An 18535-nucleotide genomic window follows, 5' to 3' on the forward strand; every position below is an offset into this window, starting at 1 on the left:
AGAAATATTTTTTTTTACAATTATCTGTTGTGTGCAGAGAATCCGACCGAAAGCACATGGCAGCCATGACCCCTCCCAAGTCGGAGGCCCTGCCTATGCAGGGGCTCTGGCTGCCTCACTCTCACGATCCTCACAGCTTGGCTCACAGAGGACACGCGGAGAACGAGGGAAAGCAGCATCACTCGTCTTCCGGCAAGCAGGACAGCGAGCTAGCGCGGAGAGAAAAGGAAATGGCAATGTACGCACAGGCGTACAGGGCGAAGGAGTCTGAGCTGGAGTACAGGAAGTCCACAAAGCGGGACATGGATCAGAAGCATAAAACAGATGGGCCAAGTGAGAAGTCACCTCTGGGGTTGGCAATGTTTCATCCACTGATGCATCACAGAGTGCTCCCGAGTGGCTACTTTACATCTCTGTCACAGAGTGTGGTTAATGAGCCCATCAGGCACAATGGAGTTAAAGGCAGCAGGGCCCACACCGCCAGTGTAATGTCTCCACCACTACGTGAGACGGGTGTTGATAGAACAAAGGGTGGAGTTGTGATGGCACCGTCAGTGCAGTCTCTAGCCGGAAATAGCAACAGCGGTAATAACAGCAAAGCTCTGTCTCGACCGCCGCCACTCATAAAGCACCAACCAGAACTGCAAGAAGTGAATAGGGATAAAATGTCTGATCGCCTGATGCCCTCTAGTGGTCATTCTGTAATCACGGGAAGCAGGAAGCAACCTCTCGATGCTCTGTCTTCAATGTCTGCCTCACCGCTGCCTCCGCCATTGCTGAAACCAGTGCCTCCGCCACCACTGGCTCAGCAGCAAAGCTGCCGCATGATGGATCGCGGGGAGGCGCCAGCTTGCCTGTCGCACGTTCAGGCCAACAGCGAACGTTTTGAAGCGCCTGGACTGCGGGCACCGTCCCCTCTGAAAGTGGCTTCGCCACAGCAGCTGCAGGCTGCCATGATGCAACCTTTAGAGCTTCAGAGGTCTCGTGGGATTCCGGGAGAAAACGGACCACCTTCACATCAATTGTCCAACGGGCTGAAAGGGAATCCTGAAGGTGGGTTTAGAGACTCGACAGGCGGTTCTTACTTGGATGAACTTCGAGCCATTGGGGACATGAAGAAGGTGCATGATGCACAGATGTACGATTCGAAAAATACCAGTCGGATTGTTGCTGCGCCGGCATCTGTCATCGTACATTCAAAATCAGCATCCTCCACTCTGCTGGCTGCACGTGTAGAGCCAAGCAACCCCAAGCAGCATGGCAGCATTGTGCACGGCACAAGCCACAATATGTTCATACAGTCCCTTTCGCCGCCAAATGTGCCCTTGTTGACTCCATCAGTGATCTCAATTCCCGACAAATACTCAGAGAAAGCCGTGAGCAGTCATGCACCAGACACTTCTTTGAATCTGTCATGTTCTGATCTGAGGACGGTAACAACAGTATCAAACTCTGCTGTATCAAAAGAAAGCACAGTTGTAAATATGACCACGTCCCTAAACACAAGCTGGAGCAGCTCAGTATGCCCACCATCCAGTAAAAGTCCTGCTTACAGTACAGCCCAGATTCTTCCTGGAAAACCTGCAGCAAATTTAGTATCAAGTTGCACAACTCAGACCATCACCATTTCACAATCTGTCGTCGCATCTGTGGCTCCCAAGGCTGCTCCATACCAATCTAAAAAACAAAAGGCGTTACAATCATCAACCCACGCTCAACCGTCCAATCCAGCTAGTAATGGTAATGACAGCGACACAGCCAGCGTGAAAAGCGATGTGAGTTCATCGTCTTCCAAGGGGAGTATGGAAGTTTCAGCCAATCCAGTGAGCTCTGGCAATCCCAATGGTGGTGGCAGTGGTCTTCACACCAAGCTGAAGAAAGCCTGGCTAACTCGCCACTCAAAAGAGGACCATATGGTAAGCAGCGACAAAGTGGACCCATCTGCAAGGCCTACGGATAAACTTCCAGCATCTGAATCTCCTTCCTTGCAACCCATTCAAGTGGCATCTATAAAGGAAGTTGATGAGGATCAAAGGCAAGAAATGGTTAAAGTAGAGAGGAAATTAAAGAAAAGTAAAGAGGATGCTGCTGAAAACAGGCGCGTGAAACGTCAAAAGAAAGATCTGGAAGAACAAGGAAGAGTAAAACGTGGGAAAACCGATGAAAGGCGGGCAAGCAGTGGAAAGGAAGAAAAGAAAGAAAGCAAGCAAGCCGCGGCATCTCGAGAAGATGTCAAGGAGGAGAAACGGGGAAAACGTACAAAGGAAGATCCAAAAGATGATGACAAGTCAAAGCGTGGTAAGAAAGAGCATCAGGAAGAAAAACGTGGAAAACAGGCAAAGGATGATTCGGGTAAAAACAGGAGAGCAAAGCCAGAGAGGAAAGATCTGCGGCAGGAGAGACGAACCAAGAGGGCAGCCAAGCGAGCACTGGAGTCTGAGGGCTCGGAAAGTGATGATTCAGAAGGGCCGGAGAGTCGGGCAGAAAGGAGAGCAAAACGTCTGCCTAAACCAACATACAAGAAAAAGGAAAATGACATGCAAAAGAAAAAACCTCAGAACGACGATGAAGCTGACCGAGAAAAAGAGGAGACCAAGGAAGAAGGGAAAGAATTGGGCAGTGCCGATGAAGTTGAAAGCGAGAAAGAAACAGCAGCTGGGCAAGAGAAAGAATCTGTTAAAGAGGTGACGAAACCCTTGCCCATGGAGTCTGACAAAAAAGAGGAGGAGCCTGAGAAACAAGAGGATGAGAAGAAGAATGGTGTCTTCAATGCCGGGAAGTTGGAGGAAAAGCCCAAATTAAAACTTGATGATGGTAGGATTTCACCCTCTTTACATTTTCGTTATTTCCCAATTACTATTATTTTTAATTATTATTCCTATGTTCTGAGATATTGGAATTAAATGGCTTTCAAAAGGAACTTTAATACATTGCCTCTGCCTGCTGTGTTGCAATTTAACAGAGGAGTTGCCGGAGAGTGTGCTGAAAGACTGGCGCAAGGTGAAGCGGCTCAAGCAGACCGGGGAGACCTTCCTGCAGGACGGTGCCTGCACGGAGATCACGCCGTCGCTGCAGAAGTGTCGCGAGTGCCGCATGGTGCGCTACCGCAAGGGCCAGGAGGTGCACTCGGCGGTCTTCTGCCGCTTCTACCACTTCCGAAGGTATCCCCGCAACTTTTTGTTTTTCGATGCGGTTACATTTAAAGTGCATGGAATATTTTTTCATCTTCCATAACTTTTGACTTGGATATCTTTATTGATACATTGTATAAATATTGCCTATGCCGGTTATCAGCACTTTTGTTAAACCGTCATTTTAAGGTGCTAGTACCCTGACAATGTTGAACTTTAAGTTTTACAATTCCCTTTCTCTCCGTCCTCTATTCTCTGCATTGTATGATGATTCAGGTTATCCTTCAATAAGAATGGGGCATTGCGAATTTATGGATTCTCTGCGCCAAACGACTGCACAGCGGATGACCTTAGCCTGTGGGTACCTGGAGGCACGGGTGCTCCAGCGTTACGGGCAGAGGGAGGAATAGAATCCGCCAGGTACATCCTATCTCACGTGGGACCTCAGTTCTGTCGGATGGTCCAGGCCGAGAAGGATGCCAAGGCACGCATACCGCAAGATGGTAAGTAAATGGCCGTACCTGAGAAACACGCATTGGAATTTGCACCAACTTTATGATTGTAAAAATGGCACTGGTAGGTGCTTGCTTTGTGATCTCACGTGTGTTGACGTCCTGTCATCTTTCTTGTTCACAGCTAAAGTGGCGTGGAAACGTGCGGTGCGTGGAGTTAGAGAGATGTGTGACGCCTGTGAAGCCACGCTCTTCAATGTCCACTGGGTTTGCCCAAAGTGTGGCTTTGTGGTCTGCCCTGAGTGTTACACTTCACGTCGGGAAAAGCGGGACACAGGTATTGATTGTTAACATTTGTACTGAGAAGTCAAATAAATAAAACAATGTGGAATATAGACTTGTAAATGTTTAAAATTCTGGTTTCCATATCTTTCATTAAACGTAATTGGTGGACAACATGCACCTCCGATTAGATATGGTTGGCTATGCACGGTGCGAAAGAAGTTCAACATACATATATACGTACATACACAGTCCTTTGTGTGATTTTGTTTGTGGCTTTTCTGTTCTGTAGAAAATGAAGGGAAAAAAGAAACGTTCTCCTGGATAAAGTGCGTCAAGGGCCAAGTACATGATCCCAAAAACCTTATCCCAACACAGATCATCCCTGGAACAGGTTTGTACATTTTGGAGGTTTAAGCTATCATGAATTGGAAAGTTAAAGCATGTAAAAAAAATGATTGACATGTTTTTTTTTATATATATGGGTTTCCTTTATATCTGAGCGATTACTTTTTGTTGTTCTTGCAGCGTTGTATGACCTTGGTGAATTGATGCACGCTACACATGAGAGGCTGGGGATGGCGTCAAACTGCCCGTGTTTTGGAGATGTGCAAAGTAAACCATTCCATAAGCTCCTCAACACCAACGGAGTTTCCCAGGCAAGTGTGTGTTTTACATAAATACGCCTTGAAATGTATACAAATTACAGACTCTTTATCTGTTGCAAAAGCACGTGGATTTGATCGAAATGTAACTTCCTGTTTAGGTGCTGCATGACCTTATTGCATCGACTCTGAAGAATGGCATTAACATAGTGGAGCCGAAGCAAGAAGTGTCTGTAAACAGCCCTGCTAAAGATACAAAAGGTGAAGTTCAAGATCTAAAGGAATTCCACAATAATAATGGAAATGATAACAAATGCACTGAAACGCAGAAGCACTCGCCTTCTGACGCAGGCAAATCTCAGTCTGAATCTCAGACAGCACTGCACTGGCTAGCTGACTTGGCAACACAGAAGGCAAAAGAAGAGAAGAAAGGTACTTTTCCTTTCCAACAGTTGTTGGCAGGTGACTGTTTTCAAAATTCCAGTACTGTGTATCACTCATATGGCAAGTGCATTATGTGCCTCTTTTGTCAAGTTTCCTTTAAACCACGTTTATTTTTAGCCATCCGGAAAGTTTTGCGGATGCAAATATACCGACTAATAAAACGATTGCTATCGTATTCGTCACCAGATGTCATGCCGATGAAAGCTGACCAGAACCCTGTTGTCGTCCTGGAGTCCATCCTGAGCCCTGCTTCGAGTCTGGCCCCGCGGAAAGGCATCAAGGGGGAGCAGCGGTCGCCGGTGGTGCTCCTGGAGACTTTTAGCAGTACCTCCGTGCCGCCGGTAATCAGCTCTGCTTCTGGAGCCAGCTCTAGCTCCCTCAGAGGATCTGGTGGATCGGGAGGAATGCTGGAGCATGGATCGAGCTCCTCCACCCTCCGTGACCTGCTCACTACCACGGCCGGAAAGCTTCGCATCATCTCCACCGATGGCGGCATGGCCTTTGCCCCCGTCATGCCTCTCATGTCTCATGTACGCTGTAAAAACACCCTGGCACATTCACGGCATTTAGATTTTTCATGCACCGTAGCTGTTTTTTGTACAGGCATATGGCCACATCTGCACCATTGTTTATGCACCGTAGCTGTTTTTCTTTTTATACGAGCTGCTGCTCAGCCAAAAATACTCGACTCAAACGTCTTTAAGCCATATTATTAAGTGACATTAACCTAAATTGTAAGTGTCAAAATATGTTTTTGTCATTGAAAATTATTTTTGTTTCCATTGGCATTGACATGTAACAACTGATTAGAAGTGAGAGGTGTCCTATAAGCTTGGAAGGGCCAGTGTTTTAATTACCGCATTTGCTTACGTCTTCAGACGGACAGAAGCTCGCGGAGCATGCCCAACTTGCTGGATGACATCATCGCCTCCGTAGTGGAGAATAAGATCCCTTCTGGGTGGCCCAAGACAATGCCGGCTGCGTCGCGGGTATCTGAAGCGCTGGCAAGGCACGAGATGCAAGAACCCGGCGATGGGAAGCTACCCAAGAGGGAGGAGCTGCATGGCACCGTGAAGTCCGAAGGCTTTTCTCACCCTGCGACAATAGCCGACATGGCGCAGTCAGTCAAGAATGAACCTCTTGGAGAGCTGCAGAGACATCTGAAGACAGATCCCAAAGGTAACACGAAAGTTATTGTTTTTTTAAATAATCCAGACATTTGTGTTAGGAAAATAAAACTGCTGTTACTCGACATTTTTGAAATGTGAATTTAACAATGTTGTTTTACTTAAACTGAATGGAAAGGAATCAAATAACCTTTTGCTTTTATAAACAGTAAAAATATTCACAGAAGGAGGCTGAAATTTTTTCCATAAAAATATTAAATTATTTTTACATCTGCTTTTTAGTGGAATAAATGTGCATTTACTTGTCTTGATGAAATTATAAAAGAAAGCAGTTGTTGTAATAGGTTTTTACCCTTTTATCTGGCAACAAAACTGACCTTTATATCTTGCTACTGGCAAAGGAGGCCTCATAATGTAAAGAAAACGGTTGCTTGCATTGCTTGACATGCATTTTTTCTATATTGATCGTATGTAGCTGACAAGCAGCTGAAAACAGATGCGGGTCAGCCAAACGTGACGAGCGGAGAAAGTTCCAGGTCTCAGGTGAAGTGTGAGCAGCTGGACGAGGCTCTGGGGCATGCGCCAATGAAGGTTGATGGAGTGGCAACGTGGAAAGTGCCCCATGGCTGGCTGTGTGGAGGATGTATTCTGCACCTATACAACCCCACAGAGCCAAACAACTGGAGGGCCTTCAGAGAGTGCTGGACTTGGGGCCAGGTGAGCTCCATTTTTGGAATTGCGCATTCTAAATTCAATGTCGTTATCTATACCTTTTTTGTTTCAGTCATTCGCTGAAAAATGTTTTGTATACATTTGAAAGATTTTTTTTGTATAATGTAGATAGGACATTTGTGTAAGTGTAAACACTACAAAAGTTAATGTGTAACATTTTCTTAGTAAAGGAAAGTGATTGTTTGAAGGACACGACTGGAAAAACACAGTAGAATATGTATATGACAGCGTTTATTTGAAGGTAAATTGGGATCAAAACAATGAAATGGAGGGAAATAAGCGCAGGGTGGCAGTGCTTTTGAAAAACTAATTTTGATCATAAAAAGCAAAATACCAATTTGTTTGCAAAAGTCAAGTTAGTGTATATCACCTACCATAACACATAGATCAGCATCGTGAGCAAATATTGGAAAACACGCAAAATATCGAGACTTTCATGCTTCTAATTAAAACTGACTGAAGAAGTATGCACGAATCAATGAACAAAGGCAAATGAGACCACCATATTGACTATTAAGCAGAGTTAAGTGTACTTGGGCAGGACACATGGACACATCACAAGTACAGATTATGACTGATGTCCGAGGCTGGTGACAGAACGACAGCCAAAGGAGAACACATGACAGAGAGGATGGTTGACCACGGAGATGGAGTGATGAGATTGGTTCATTTGCAAGTAACAGGTGGAATTGTGGCATTGTGGGACTGCTGGAGTATCAACAACGTGGGAAATGCCTTCATTTCAACAGAGGATTGACAATGACAGATGATTGTGATGCTGAGAAAGGGTTAACAAATGCTGGCACGTTGATTTTAAGACATTGTATTCTGTGTGTTCTATCCTTCAGCCTGTGGTCGTGTCACGAGTCCATGAATACCTGCGCCAAGAGATCTGGAATCCAGAGAGTCTCGCAAGAGACATCTGTAAGCAGGAAACTCACTTGGTGGATTGCAACACTTTGGCTGCTCCATCCAATACCATTCTCAAGGACTTCTGGGAAGGCTTCCAAGACAACTCTGGTAAACAGTTTTGCTCTTTGGCAATAATATTAATTATTTCTTTATTCAAAATGCCTGTAGTATTTAAAGTATTAGAAATTACCAAATAAGTTTATGATTTTAAAATATAAATTTTTTTGTAATGCATTGCAGTACGGCCGAAGAATGAGTCTGGAGAACCCATGGTTCTCAAGCTGAAGGAGTGGCCGACAGGAGATGATTTTAGGGATCTCCTACCTGACAGGTTTGTTAAGCAGAATCATCATTCAGCCATGGTCAATCCACTTCTGGATGAACGCCCCCCCTCTCACAATCCTGCGATGCACTAATCAACCGAGCATCCACACATGAACTGATTTCATCGTGCCATCTCCTTCGGTGGACATGTTCCATTTCTCTTGGCTAGATGAATATATTGGTAAATTATGGGACCTCCTTTGCCAGTACCAAAATATGAGAATAGGTTTTCCCCTTTTTTCTGGCAACAAAATAGGTGTTAAGATGTTAAAACACCAAACTGAAACCTTTTACAAGGAATAATGTCTGCATTAACCACAATACTTGTGGTCAGCATGCAAACAAAAAACATACTCTGATCATATATGCATTGTCTTTGAATATTGGTAAATTAATTGCAAACATTTCATGTGTCTGGTTATATATGGAAACATTTCTTATTTCCGTTAATCCAGAGAGCCTTTTCTTCATTGTGGAACAGGTTTGAAGATCTGACGCGGAATGTACCCCTTGCGGAGTACACCACGCGTGAAGGGAGGTTGAATTTGGCGTCCCATCCACCAGACTTCTTTGTTCGGCCAGAGCTGGGACCAAAGCTTCACGTTGCTTATGGTAAAACCTTGATCCTTATCTTATTTTCATTTGGTGTTTATTTCATGTTTATGATTGGTAGGTGGAAAATGGCTTCTATAATAATGTAATCATTTTGTTTTATGTGCAGGTCTTTTAAAGGAGGGCGATATTGCTTTCGGAACAAGAGGTATCCATTCAGATTTGGCAGACACAATAAATATCCTGGTTCATGTTGAAGAGGCAGCAGGGACAACTAATTCCAGAGAAGGTAATATAAATGAAGCAATAAATGACAAAAATGATTAACTCTTATAAGGGTTACATAAAGTATAAATTTGTATTTCAAATGTCACCATATTCCTTTGTATTTGAGCCATAATATATTGTAATATGTAGACTGTTGAGGATTCAACTCCGTGAAGTAATCTACTGAATTATGTGGAATGTGGTGGGCGAATTCGTGTTTTTTTCAACAACCTCCAACCAATAAACCTGAAATATGAGTTACATTTTTTATTGCTTTTTTAGCAGTGTTATTGTTGTTGTTAATATTAGTCCAAGGAATTACTGGATATCCTAATATTTTCTCATCAGCAGGCACTAGTTCTAAGATGTTTTTCAAATCCAATGCGTGATGGAGTTATCGAATGGCACTTCATTGATATAGCTGTGTATTTAAATTACACTTAACTCTTGAATAAACTATATTCATACATGCCCTACAGCCAAAGTTTAACTTTATCATTGCTTACTTTAATCCGCAAAGTTGCTTGGGCTTGGCTGTTTTTCATCTGTTGCCTTGAAATTCCAGATTTTTTACTATCCATATTTAGTTGTACTGTTTCAATAGAATATTGATGTAAATATATTCAGTAAAAAGGTTATCAATATTCTAAGTTTCGATAACTATTTGAAAAGTCATATAATTTTCCACGCTTTATTAAATCCATTGTTACCTGGCTCTATATATCATTCTTATTTCATCTCAACATTTTCAGTGCTTCAAAAGGCACTGGAGGTTGGGGAAGCCGATGAAACAATGAAGCTGCGCTTCTCTGAAGCGGGCCAAAAAGCCGGAGCGCTGTGGCACATCTTCTCGGCTGGTGATGCAAGCAAAGTCCGCGAGTTCTTGAGCAAGGTCATATTTATTTAATGTTTTCATGCAGAAAAAACACGTATATCTGAGAAGCCTGTTAACCGTGACTGTCATATTCGGTTGGCTACGTACTGGTGCGTAAGAAGTTCAATATACGTCCGCTAAATAATAGAGGGTTCTTTTTTGGGTTAGATCGTGTAAATAACCCCCAAAAAACCGATGGGTAATATTGGTCGTGAAAAACCTACGTGTTAAACATACATACCCTTGTTTTTATGTAATATAAAATGCATGTCAAAAGCTTTATAATTTATCCAGTATTAATATGCACAAGCCAGACAAAGCAAGATGATTAAATCATTTCAGTTTCTAGTGTTGCCTTAAGCTGAGAGAGGCTGTATCATATACATCAATCGTTTATATTCGCTCTACTTTTAAACACACGAACAACAACTTTGCATTTGATGCTGCAGGTGGCAGCCGAGAAAGAGGAAGAAGAGGAACCAGTAGAGGGAGATGTGGCACCGACACCGAGCATCTATTTGGACGCAGAGCTTCGGCGCAGGTTACAACAGGAGCAGGGAGTCAGGCCCGTCGCACTGGTACAGTGCCTTGGCGATGCACTCCTCATACCAGCAGGGAGCCTCTACCAGGTAACTACAACACCTTGACCACTATTATCCTAAATTCACGTTTACAGACAGCACTTTCGTCAATCCACTGCTTTGTGAAGGCTTCCCTATGTTGTGTGGGGTTATGAGGGTTATTTGACCTTGCTTCACCATACTGATCTCTGTTGCGGGTTCGATAAGACTTTTAACGGCGCCACAGCGGTGAGATGTTAACTACCTCGCCTGATATACAGGACGTCGCGGGTTCAATCACGACCCTGACACCTGTATATTTGGAGTTTGCATGTTCTCTCCATGGTCGCATGGATTTTTCTCCCGGGTCCTGTGGTTTTTCGCTTCACATTTAGAAACATGCATTCAGAGTGTTTGGCTGTAATACCTTTCCACGTGATTTGTGGCTACGTTTCTTTTGAAAAAGACCTTTATAGCTCAGTGGACCTTTTCTCGGAAAATAAATATTCGTAGTAAGTGTTGGATTGTTGTGCAGTACAAGAATGTAATTTTCCACATTTACCTCTGCTGATAATGTAGTCCTGCAACAGCCTATGTGTGGTGGTCACCTACCCAAGCATTGTCCTTGCTCAACCCTGATTAGCTTCTGAGATCTGTTGAGATTGGGCACATTTTGAGTGATTATACAATCACACTTCATTTACATGCATCAGTGTACTTTGCGTAAATCACATGAGAGGCTGTGGAGATGCATTGATATGCACGTTAGTAATACAGCAGTGGTTCATATTCATAATGCGGCTTCTTCCTTATCCATCAGGTGCAAAATCTGTACAACTGCATTGCGGTGTCTGACGACTTTGTGTCCCCGGAAAATGTTCAGCACTGCCTTCGCTTGACACATGAGCTCAGGCAGTGGCCTGATGGTAGTCATGAAGACAAGCTGCAGGTAATATACTTCGTATAAATACACACAGTTTGGACACAAATTATGCCTGTATGTATATATCTTGTTTTATCAGATGCAAAACCACCGTGGAGTTTCCGTAACTTAACTTAACTGCTTCGAATACACGACAGCAGCAATGGATATTACAAAAAAAATCCGCAATGTTAACGCTGAAATGTTGTTTTGCAGGTGAAGAACATAATTTACCATGTGGTGAAGAACATGGTTGGAATTTTAAGTGCACGCGAACTGAAAAATGACTCTCAACCAACTGCCTGCTGAAGAAAATAACACCCAAAATTGCATAACCACAAGTGCACTATCTTAGCTTTAATGCGGACTAGTCTAGAGAAAATAACCCCACATGGATGATGAATGCACTATCTGTGCTCCATAACAGGTTTGATATAAAAAAAATAAGCCATCCTTGCAGCCATTGTAAGATAAAATAGAACAAGACAAAAAGTGCACTATCTAAAATTCATCCATAGTGGACGAAGAGAGCCTAGGGTGACCCCGATATGCACTATATTTTTGCAGGACATGCTTGCCTAAAAGGTAAACTGGAACTGAATGTTCTTTCAGCCGCTTCAAGTGAAAGTAGGGTCAGTCTGGGCAACTGACATTGGAGTGCACCGCAGATATTTCCAGTGCAATCCTTGAAAGGTGGAACTTTGAACCCTGGGTTTGTGCGTGTACCACACTACAGTATATTGACTAGTTGTTTTTGTATGCGACGGTTCATGTGAAAAATGTATATATATGTAGGACTTGCTAAACTTTTTACTTGCACTTGTGTCATGGTGTATGCCAGCAACTTTTTTCAAGCCGCGGCTCAGATATTGGCTCAGACTTTCTGATACGGGCTGAACAAAAAATGGAATAAGATGATCCTTCAGTTCACACCTAGAAGCACTTCGTATGGTTATGATACCATGTGCAATTAGGTACTTCGTGTCGGAAGGAAAAAATGCTAATTTTGACGAACCGTGCCGCTTTGTTTTTTAGCTGTTATGTACAAATGTGTGATATTCTTGAGCACAATTATTGCGAGTCTGTTTAAATCCACGGAAAAAACTATTACACTTGACATTTTCATCTTCAAAAGGAACGTGTTTTTTTCAGTGCTAATCAGGGGGGGGTACCATGTTATCAAAACTCAGTGACAGTTGTACAATTTGATTTACCATTTTATCCACGTGGTATAAAAATTCCAGGACATTTCTTGTAATAAAGTCTAGTGTAAATTGTAAATATTAAATATTGAGTTAGACCAAGGGCTTAATTGTACAAAAACGAAACTGCTCAGGTCTAAGGCTTGCACCTGTGCATTTGTCATGTATTGCTCGTGCCTGTTACGTTTTTAACATGCAGCGGCAAATAGTTATTTGTTTGCATTGTCTCATATTTTATACTATGATGTTAATGAGCATGCATTTATCAAGAAAGATCAACAATGAGTACATAATTGGTTGTATTCTATTATTTTATGCATACCTTTCAGTTTGCAATTAAGCAGTGATTTCAAGTGTACATATACAGTATATATACCATAGTTAAATCTATCATTACAGAACCCAGAAATCATTGCTTTATACATAAGCTACACGTTTGTAATATAGCATATAATATAGTGGAAAACCTTTTCATGGAAAGCATTTATGCTGTATAATGTTTGTAACTATCTTGAATACTGTTTATATTGTACATTACTCTGTTGTGGTTTAGTGTTGCCATTATCAATAGTAGTGATACAAAAAGGTGTATTTATTTTATTTACCGATATAAATACAAAAATACATGAAGAGACCGATGCCTCATACAATACAAATATTTTGTAAAATCTCGATGTGAGGTATTTTCTGTATCAATTTATAATGTGTCATTTATGGAAACATTGAAAATTTACAGTAAGGTGGCCCATCAATTTTGTTATATGTGGAGAAATTTATATATTAAAAACATAAATACATAACTTTCTTGCGTGTTTTCCTTATACAAAAAACCCATTCCAGTAGCCTTTCGCTGTTTGATTACTGATATACCATGCGCGTGTGTGTGACGTTGAATTTAACAATTCCAGATACAAATAAGACGACATTGGTAACATTTATTTGAAGACCCCCCCCCCACCCTTTGCTTAAAATTCAGTGGAAAATGTACACTTGTAACATTTGTCTCTATACTTTACTCTTTTTCTGATGTCTAATTTTAAGTGATGTGATGAAGTACAGTATCGTATATCAGGCAGAATTCTCATGTTAATATGTTAATCCAGGACTTAATTATTGAGTGTAAAAAAATCAATTTAAGCTTTGATTTCAGTACACATGAGTGCAACAATTCCCATCAAAAGCAGAGTGAAAGAAAAACAGCCAAACGATGTTGCTGATGCATTTCATAAAAACATGAAATGGATTGAGAATTTATAGTACCCAGGCGCACAAATGCGTGTGGCTCATTTTATGTGGGCACAAATTTAATGCTGCGGCTAGAGGCTGAAATCTGATTTATAGTAAGTGCTGCGACAGAGATTGTGTAACTGGTACCAGTCTTGCAGATATTTGGTAATGACGGCAGGAGCTGGATGAATAGAGGTATTGTGGGGTGTGTCAAATGAGTAATGATGATTGTGGCAGACAATTCTATTGTAATTGATTATGCAAGTCTGTTTCTCAAATTTATGCCACTTGCAAGGGAATGATGTTCTGTGTGCGAATGCGTGTATGATTTCACAATCCACTGGCTTCGTATCGAAAGCCAAAAGAGTGTATTTACCGACACCGAAAAAGGTTACAGGAGGTCACATTTGTAATGTGGCTAACAAAACCTGCTCTAACGCATGAGTCGCAAGTCAGGTTTGCTCCTAAATCTCAATGTTCAAAATCAAAGGTGGTGCGTACGTGGCCTGCCGTCTACTGGGACGAAGTTGGTTTAAAATCCTGCATGGAGGAATGTTACAGATAATGCGCCATTGGTAAACATTCCAAAATACTTGCTGACCAAATAATGTTAGCTTGCTATTGCATTTTATACCCCACTATCCAATTTTTTTTTTATTCGGTGCCCACACATAAAACAAGCTGTTCAAATGTTGAATTGTTATACCGAGCAAAGAGTCAACTCGGCATGAATTGTCATGCATCATTTGCATCCAAACAGGACATTTCGCTGGAATCTGCTGGCTTCTCTCGAAACAGAAAGGCATGTCAATGTCCTTTCACATCAGTTTCCTATGCATGTAATTAATTACCACATTGTCCACGCACAAAGTACACACTGTCCATCCCTAAATTCTTAGCACAGTGTTGTATTTAGTTTACTGGGCCCTTTTAGCAATCCACTGCTGGATAAAGGCATCCCCATGCTTTTCATTCATGGGGGTTGGGAGGTTTTTTTGACCATACTTCACTTTGTTCAGTGCGGGTTAGTGAGGATGGTGGTAGCAGGACCAGTTTAGCTATCACCACTGGTGTTGTTGGCTATGGCTAGGAATCAAACTCGAGATCACTGGCTTCATATAGCAGTGTCCGAACCTCATTGCCACCGTTCGACGCCCTGCATTGTACATATTAATATTTAAGGAGAAATCTCTTGAGTAAATGTACGCACTTTGTGGGCAGTATCACACTCAAGTTAGGCTTTAATTGTAACAGTGTGTTAGACATCTGTGAAGATGTGCCTGCGTGATTTATTGCTCGCAGAGTGGTTAACAGTGTGGCTTGGAATGTGCTTTGTTGGTGTGAAGATTGGCAAAAAAAATGTACTCTTCGAATGAAACATTCTTATATTATGGAAAACATTCACTTGTAATATACAGTATATTTTATGCAGGAGTGGTTTAAACATGTTAAAGTATAACAATGTTATAATTATTTTGTTGTTGTAAATTGTACATATACCGTAATGTTTTGAAGATCCACGTTTGCAGAATGCAGATTAAAAGTGTCTGCAAAGTATTCAAATAAATGTTTACATGATCCATCTGACAACCCCCCCCCCCTTCGCACGTGAAGGGCTCACAAGTGAAGCCATCACATCTACCCCCCTCTATTTAAGGGACACAACAGGGTTTCTCGACAAATATTGCTGTCCGCGCGATGATGCTAGTTGTAATTACTGGCAAAACGTCATACTTAGATTGTAAATGTTGCGGATTTGCTTTCCAACACACCGGTGTGCTGTACTTGTAACGCATTGGCATGTTCTGTTTATGTGACAAACCTTACTAATTGGCTGTGTCGGGTGGTGGCGGGGTTAACGACACATTTCTATTTACGCGATCTAACCCAAAACAGCCTGTATTATGAATACGAGTATTAAACGCCTTCCTTCACGCATGCACCTCGTTACTGTCGAAGCATTTGAGTGCTGTTGTAAATTTGACATTTCCCACAAATTATCATAATATTGCTTCATATTTGTAATGGAGTTCAATTACAATTTAATTAACTGCATTCTCATACAAAACTAGCTCGTAAGTTGAACTATGAATACAAAACAAAATCTGTAAAATTCACAATTCTCGGCAGTGGTTCTCTCATTTGTCTTGCTTCAACTGGAGTTGCCAGCATCTCCCCCCAGGGTTTATGGGAACTCGCTGAAAGGTTTATGCATCAAGTTGGCATGTATTTAACAAACATTTAAAGCCATTCTCTGGAGATAACATCCACAAGTGTGTGTTTTCTCCTACCCCAGCCATCTGGACGGCTTGTTAACTATAGAAACAGTGAATGTGATTACAGCACATTCAGAGATATCTACTGAAACGTTAAGTACTTTTTACTTCTCCTTTATTCCTGCACCTGTTACATATACTCGAGCCCAATACATTGAGCTAAATTAATGTAAATGCCATCATTTAAGAATGCTTTATTTTGAAAGGTATTGCCTTAAAAGGAAAACTATATACCACGTGACATGTCGGGTCATGGTCCGTCTCCATCATAGCATATAAATCATAGCCCATAAATCATTGATGTGCTATGAATCATATGTGCTATGAAGAAGGGCTATTGCCCGAAACGTCACCAATTACATACTTTTCCTTTTAAGGCCATACTTAGATTGACGAAGTTGAGTTTTCTTATTTGTGCTTGTGCACTGCTGCCAACGTGGCTTCAACAAAAATGAAGTTTAACATTTAAAGATGCATCATCATTATCAGCAACTATGATCTATACCCTGTTGGATGAAGGCCTCCGAAGCTGTTGCCATCTCATTTTTCGCCATCCAAATGAGCATCCAGCTCCTTGCACACGAACCGATCTCATTGCTCCATCTCCACGATGGTCACAACTTTGAGGTGTTCTCTCATGTGGCTGCCACTGGCGGGGGTTTCAGCAACCAAACATGGTCCCTTCTGAGCAGTGTATACAGCCCAAACTTCAACTTCCCATCCCTCAAGTCAATAGGATGTCTCAAACTTGCGTGTTCTCTGTTCCATTTGTTCCTCTTTGTCTCTCTGCTTCCAAGCATCCCACCCACCCCCCTCCATGCTTCTTAAATCTATATATCATAATCAATACTATTGATTGTACTGATTGCATATGAAAAGGCACATATGACAAGTTGCTAAGCAATTTAAATGTCCGTTGGAAGAACACGTCACATGATTACATGGGACAACTTTTGAAGAAGGAATGGAATAAAAATGATGAAATTAAAGAGGCAGACGAAAGCAAGTGAGATCGTTTTTATAAAACATTTGCTTTAATGAAAAGACATACCAATACGCCGGAACATGGAAAAGTTTCATCACTGGATATTACCTGCTACGACATATACCTAATGCACAATGTTCTAATGATTGTGTGACTGTCTGATTTACTGTCGCTTCCTTCACACAGTGTCTCAAAGTTTGAGTTTAAATTGTAATTGTTATTTGTTACTGATCGGTTCATTCAATGGGTACGTTTGTGATTAAACTATATGATTGTGTACTCTTTGGTTCTTTCGGTAAAGTCACGTAGGTAGAAAAATAAATTAAATAACGACGTTTCAGGCGCAACACAAGCAATCGTCATCGGGTAGAAATATACAGCAGTAGAACTGCTGAACAAGAAAGGGCTGCTGCAACAAGAGGTAATACTGGTAGGAACCACCTGGTTCCACCTGAGCCCCGCAAGCCAGCTGCGGCGACGTTGCTCGTGTGCGATGACGGGGCTAATTCCCCATTATGTTCGTTTTCATTAGCATGCCAATCCTCCTTTGGCGCAGCTGTTGTGCGTGCATACGGCGAAGGGACTCCTTTCCATCTCTGACAATGCCTACTTGCTCTTGGGTGACACCCACCTCAAACCTACATATAGCCTCTTGTTGCAGCAACCCTTTCTTGTTCAGCAGTTATACTGCTGTATCTTTCTACCTGAAGACGATTGCTTGTGTTGCGATCGAAACGTCGTGATTTATTATTTATTTTTCTACCTACGTGACTTTACCAAAAGAGCCAAAGAGTTATGGATTCCTGCAGTCACGAAAACTTCAAATCAAGATTATATTATTGTGATGATGAGTATATGACATTATATGGTGGTGCTCCATTGGCAGTGGTACACAAGCACATAACAACAACTCCAGCACACACTCGTCAATAACACTGTGACCTTAAAATAAAGAAAATATATAATGGTAATGTTTTGAACAAATACCCCTTCTTCATAGCAAGCAGAAAGGCCAGCTAGAGTGGATCATTAGAGTTGGACACTATTTTACACCAAAGAGCCCGATAAGAATATGAGCATAAGACAATAACACTTTCTTTTTTTGACAGAAAATTCTAGTTTGAGGGTACTTAAAACATTTTTAATGTTACTCTACTATTCTGTACATTATTTTATTGTACACATTACAACTATTTTATTATACAGGAATGCGATGTTGTTTCTGTTCGTGCAGCTTTTATTTACTTGTATCACCAGTGTGTGCTCCAAAACCATACAGGGTATGCACATTTTACTTCACCAAAAAAACAAAAGTGCAGCATAAAATACCGCAATATATTTAATTTCACAACACACTGTAAATTACACGGTACAGTTATTAATGAAAAAATGTATTACACATTAAATTAGTGGTAAACATGTACATGACAAATCAGTTCTGAATAGGCTTGAACGAATGGTTTACAACATTATGTACAGATGAGCAAAAGTCTACTTAGCTTTTGGCAGTGTAACTGCCATGCTGAAATACACTGTCGTTTCCATACATTCACAAAGTATTAGACATTCTATGCAGCAGTCATTAACTTATACGGTGACAACTACACTGTTGGCACCCCAGTTATGTATTTTTTTGCCCCTGTTTTATACTTCTTTTTTAC

The 18535-nt window shown here is 41.5% G+C and overlaps 1 protein-coding gene across 12 annotated transcripts in view; it reads left to right on the plus strand.

The window, feature by feature from the left end:
- The window catches only part of LOC144721545 (putative JmjC domain-containing histone demethylation protein 2C), a 131323-nt gene extending 118137 nt beyond the window's left edge, over positions 1–13186 (plus strand). For 10 of the 12 annotated variants that reach the window (XM_078599229.1, XM_078599230.1, XM_078599231.1 and 7 more), the window contains 18 exons: positions 38–2814; positions 2963–3161; positions 3408–3634; positions 3768–3920; positions 4158–4259; positions 4394–4524; positions 4632–4932; positions 5101–5444; positions 5793–6093; positions 6517–6758; positions 7622–7793; positions 7926–8016; positions 8491–8621; positions 8731–8850; positions 9581–9720; positions 10152–10331; positions 11083–11211; positions 11401–13186. In XM_078599229.1, coding sequence (XP_078455355.1) covers positions 38–2814; positions 2963–3161; positions 3408–3634; positions 3768–3920; positions 4158–4259; positions 4394–4524; positions 4632–4932; positions 5101–5444; positions 5793–6093; positions 6517–6758; positions 7622–7793; positions 7926–8016; positions 8491–8621; positions 8731–8850; positions 9581–9720; positions 10152–10331; positions 11083–11211; positions 11401–11493 — 5833 coding nt within the window. In that variant the 3' untranslated portion in view covers positions 11494–13186. The remainder of the gene's footprint in view (positions 1–37; positions 2815–2962; positions 3162–3407; positions 3635–3767; positions 3921–4157; positions 4260–4393; positions 4525–4631; positions 4933–5100; positions 5445–5792; positions 6094–6516; positions 6759–7621; positions 7794–7925; positions 8017–8490; positions 8622–8730; positions 8851–9580; positions 9721–10151; positions 10332–11082; positions 11212–11400) is intronic. The other 2 variants (XM_078599232.1, XM_078599235.1) reach the window with 2 other exon arrangements.
- Positions 13187–18535: the final 5349 nt, after the last annotated feature.

The sequence above is a fragment of the Lampetra planeri genome, chromosome 12, assembly GCF_965212315.1.
Source record: "Lampetra planeri chromosome 12, kcLamPlan1.2.h2, whole genome shotgun sequence".
NCBI lineage: Eukaryota > Metazoa > Chordata > Hyperoartia > Petromyzontiformes > Petromyzontidae > Lampetra > Lampetra planeri.